This window comes from Oncorhynchus mykiss, chromosome 10 (genome assembly GCF_013265735.2).
Source record: "Oncorhynchus mykiss isolate Arlee chromosome 10, USDA_OmykA_1.1, whole genome shotgun sequence".
Classification (NCBI taxonomy): domain Eukaryota; kingdom Metazoa; phylum Chordata; class Actinopteri; order Salmoniformes; family Salmonidae; genus Oncorhynchus; species Oncorhynchus mykiss.
The window spans coordinates 67788532-67793459 of record NC_048574.1 but is presented as its reverse complement, the minus strand read 5'-3'; the positions used below and the strand labels follow the sequence as shown (position 1 = coordinate 67793459).

The 4928-nt window shown below is 43.0% G+C and overlaps 1 protein-coding gene across 2 annotated transcripts; it reads left to right on the top strand.

The window, feature by feature from the left end:
- Window positions 1-762: 762 nt before the first annotated feature.
- LOC110534526 (POU domain, class 4, transcription factor 2) lies at window positions 763-4517 on the top strand. Of its 2 annotated transcripts, none has more exons than XM_021619412.2 (2): window positions 763-1685; window positions 1984-4517. In XM_021619412.2, the coding sequence occupies exons 1-2, from the start codon at window positions 1473-1475 to the stop codon at window positions 2911-2913; spliced, it is 1143 nt and encodes a 380-aa protein (XP_021475087.1). In that variant the 5' UTR covers window positions 763-1472; the 3' UTR covers window positions 2914-4517. The 2 variants fall into 2 exon arrangements, with proteins under 2 accessions (XP_021475087.1, XP_036789540.1); XM_036933645.1 differs by having other exon boundaries at window positions 1566-1685; window positions 1885-4517.
- Window positions 4518-4928: the final 411 nt, after the last annotated feature.

Genomic DNA, 4928 nt, shown 5'->3' with positions numbered 1-4928 from the left:
GACTTTTAAAAAACCCACTTTCCACTGTCATTGATCAAATATTTCACACACGACGCTCGTCCATGCACCAGTGACATAAAACTTCACAATATGACTGTTGAGTTAACCCATATAGCTCGTCTATTGATTATTTCCATAGCTAATCTCCAAACTAATAAATTCGTCAAGGTGAATTACGCACATAAACAAGATAACGCGGGAGCAGGTCACTTATTGAAAAGCTGTTTCACATAGCCCTAAATTAATTTAAAATCTAGTAATCTTATCTTTTCTCCGACCCCTAATTTGTTTAAAGATGTTCCTACTGTCTTCAATTTGCCTATGCTGCCATAATGAAATGATAGTCAAGCATTTAACTTTGATTTATCTTGCCCCAACAGGGATGTCGCTTCATGGAGCTGTCCAAGGTACTTTCCTCATATCCATCCCTAGAAAGACTTTCCTATTTCCTCTATTGCCAAATTCGTATCTTTAAACTGAACTCCACTTTGATATTTTTTAGAATGAAACGGCACAATATAAGATATGATAATGGAAATGGCTCTGTTATATTTGGTTATTTTTCCTCTTTCCATGTGGATCCAAAATAAATTAGACACAGTGCTGGCTGGAGAGCTGTTTGAAATGAATGCCTTGTCGCAGACTGCCCATGCGCAGAGTCCCCAGCGGCGGTGTGGCTAATGAAGAATAATAAATCATGAAAGGTTTTTCAGGTACAGCCGAGAGAGTGTAAGAGGAGAGGGGGCGAGGGAGAGAGAGAGGGGGGAGAGAGAGAACGAAAGAGCGAGCGAGAGAGAGTGTGTGAAAGAGAGGCGCAGAGAGAGAGAGAGACACACAGCCTGCCCTTCGCCTCAGAGCAGAGGCAGATCGAGTCCCAGCAGCATTGAACGTAGTCGAGGTATCGAGACTGTCACCGTTATCTCTTAATTACAGTCAATTGTGAAACGGAAACTTTGCAGAAAAAAAGGTAAACGAATGAGACAATCTTTTTACGCGCGGTTGTGTTTTGGAAATCCGTACCAGGAGGAGAGAAAACAACTTTTTTTCTACTATTAGTTTTTCGTTGCATAATCTTGGAGGAGCTCCCAAAAACAACGGCACATCCACGACGACCAAAATAAGACTCTTGGAGGACGAAATTTAGAGAAAGAAAGAACGAGTAATATTAACATTATTTTTTGGTCATCGCGCCACAGCCCATAGCGAGGTAAACGAGTGCGCAGGCGACATCTCCTCTCCAACAAAACTACGGCGCGCGGCCATACCTCCATACACAGGGCTAGGTAATAATATATGCGCCAACAACCAGAGAATTGGATGTTCATCTTTCCATATTGTAGCAGCTACAGTTACAGTATATAAGACAGTGTCTTCAGATTCCCGGAGAAGCAACACTGGGCTTCAACTCCAATCGAAGAGGCGGAGTCTTAACTTATTAAAAGGAACTTGCCGAGACTCGGACGCCTGCAAACATGATGATGATGTCTCTGAACAGCAAGCAGGCATTCGCCATGGCCCACGCCAGCTTGCCCGAGCCCAAGTATTCCTTGCATTCCTCCTCGTCCTCCACTTTGACTTCGAATGCGCCCTCCTCGTGCTCGTCTTCCCGACACAGTAGCACCATCATCAGCAGCGGCGGAGGCAACTCGGAGGCGATGCGCCGAGGATGTCTCCCAACCCCACCGGTACGTATTCTGCATAATTACCGCTTAAAGGCACATTTTGACAGCCCCCTTTTTTTGTGATGTTTTTTTCATGTCTGCACAGCAAATCACCCAGCACCTCCATTTTTTCCCTTCCTCTCCCCAACTTATGTATTCAGTCGGGTTTGCCTTACGTATTAATTTTGATGACCTGGGATGTTGCATGTGTGTTCTTTTTTAGGATTTTTTTTCTCATCTCATTCAGGAAATGTTTTAAACCGCGGAGTGGAGTGAGAATTCCCTGCTGACAGTTATGTGTGCATTCTATTTGCAATTGCAGAGCAATATATTCGGAGGCTTGGATGAGAGTTTGTTGGCCCGCGCTGAAGCTCTGGCGGCGGTGGATATTGTCTCGCAGACCAAGAGCCACCACCATCCTCCACACCACAGTCCCTTCAAGCCGGACGCGACCTACCACACCATGAACACTCTCCCCTGCACCTCCTCATCGTCTTCTTCCTCGGTGCCTATTTCTCACCCTTCAGCCCTTTCCGGCCACGGTCACCACCACCATCATCACCATCACCACCACCACCAACCCCACCAGGCGCTGGAGGGCGACCTGCTGGACCACATCACCCCAGGACTGGCTCTCGGGTCCATGGCAGGGCCAGACGGCTCCGCAACTGCGCACCCTGCTCACATGGCGGGCATGAACCACATGCACCAGGCAGCCCTCAATATGGCTCATGCCCACGGGCTACCATCCCACATGGGCTGCATGAGCGACGTGGACGCCGATCCCAGGGACTTAGAAGCCTTCGCTGAGAGGTTTAAACAGAGACGGATCAAACTCGGCGTGACCCAGGCGGATGTAGGGGGAGCCTTGGCCAACCTGAAGATTCCTGGCGTGGGCTCCCTCAGCCAGAGTACCATCTGCCGATTCGAGTCCCTCACCCTCTCCCACAACAACATGATAGCTTTGAAGCCGATTCTACAGGCCTGGCTGGAAGAAGCCGAGAAATCACACCGGGAGAAACTCAACAAACCCGAGCTATATAACGGCGGAGAGAAGAAGCGGAAGCGCACGTCGATAGCAGCACCGGAAAAGCGATCACTGGAAGCTTACTTCGCCATTCAGCCGCGTCCTTCCTCAGAAAAAATCGCTGCTATAGCAGAGAAACTGGACCTCAAAAAGAACGTGGTGCGGGTCTGGTTTTGCAACCAACGGCAGAAACAGAAACGAATGAAATATTCTGCATGCGTCTGACTCTGAACACTCGCTCTAAAAATAATAATAAAAAAAACTATCAACCTACGTTGAGAGACTGAACACTGTTTAGAGACGATTTGTATTATATTTCTTATCACACACTTTTTCAATCATCAATGACTTGTGCTTTGAACAACCCGAATAATTAATATACATTCAAAATGACTGAAAGCTCAAACCACTACTGCGGTCACGTCTTATTCGCACCAGAAGGGATGTGGAGTCATGTACAGGAGCATTTGAACAGAGCAAGTAAGACCTCTGTTTTTTCTCCACTTAGACCTACTATTCTTCACCCTTTTATGTCAGTTAAGTATTATAGGCTTTAATCACACGTATTTTTTTGGTTTATGATATTGGTTAATTTATCATAGCCTACAATATTGAACGTACTGAAAAGAACAGTTGTTTACCATGGGAAGATAGGCCTACAGTATTTTGACACAGCACTTGGTCGGTGCCTATTGGCATAGTATTGGTGTGTTAATATTTTTGTCGCAAGGCTACATTTTCCCTCTGAGTTTACTATTATGACGATGCAGTCTGGCATTAAGTCTGGGTCCATAAGGGGAAATAGGACAGTACAGTAAGCGCTTGCCGGGCCTTGGAAGCTATTATTAGAGTACTGCCAAACAACGCCGTGTAAATGATTAATTTAGTGGTCACATGACCTTCATTTTGTGTCCCATGTAATTAATTCCACCTATTTTGTTATAAAGTGTGATGAAAAGCTAAAAGATGAAGAAACGTGGTAAGATATAAAGCAAAGACCCAGAGTTTAGGCCCTAATCGAGCAACACTGTTTATACAATATAGCTGGTGTAGGTTTTTATTTTATTTTATTGCATAAACATCTATCTGGCTGTAGATGGGCCTATAGAAATAGTGGATCAAATGTATGCATTTGATTGGGGTTTACAATTGCCAAATATGATTGTTTTACTACCGTTTGCAATAGGGCTACGTTTGTTTTTGCCAGCCAACGTGGGTCTGTTTCTTATGAACTATTTATTAGATGAGGCCGTGTTTACATCATTATATATTTATTGGGATTCCCCCTCCTCTTCCTCCTCCCTCGTTTTGCTTGAGAAAAGCTAATTCTGACAGCAAGTGAAACGTGTTTTCGTATAGGGAAATGACAGCTAAATCTAGACCTATAGTCACGAATTTAATTTCGTTTCTGCTAAACGTTCGAGATGGTACAATCGAGAGATATATGCGATAGTATTCTCTTTTAAATTATTTTTATGTATGTTTTTTTCTGGTTATTTATTTGTATAAATATGCGCGTCATTATGAAGTCGTTGCTTGTTAAATTCACCTTGTTTCGTAACGTTTTCTTATTGAGAAAATAACCGTTTCATGGAAGTATACGTGTAAAATGTAAATATTTCATTGGAACCAGTTGCACATAATTATATCCGTACAGGTTTTGCTGTATTGCTGTTTTAGCTGAGGTACCTTCTTTCTGTAATGTCTGTTGCTTTTGGATTCCTGGTCGAATTATTTTTGTATTTATTTACTACATTAATGTATCTTTAAGTTATTTAATAATTGAATTGCAATATGTGTTTCATTAAAGAACAAATTTTAACATTTTATTGGACGTTTTGAATGAGTGTTTTTGTGTAGGCCCAATTCTTGGATAGAGCGAAATGCTTGGATACTGCATCTGCGCATTGCAATGCATGGTCAATCTAATTTAAAGACTCAAATTGAATTGAGAAATATATTCCTTCAAAGCATCAATGCAATGATCATCCTTGGATGTAGGCCTATGTCATTAAAGGATTTATGTTGGAGCTAAATCTGTCTTTTATGCTGAAAGGTGCAAAGATGGACCACCAAGCATCAATAGATCCTATTTTTACATATCCAATTTCTCTACAAATTCCAGAAAAATCCCATTACTGTCCCACCATGCACTGTAAAAAAAAACACGTGTCTTTTTTTCTACTGAATGGCTGCCAGCTCGCTCTTGCAGCTCGCGGTAGCCTACCTGAGAACAAATG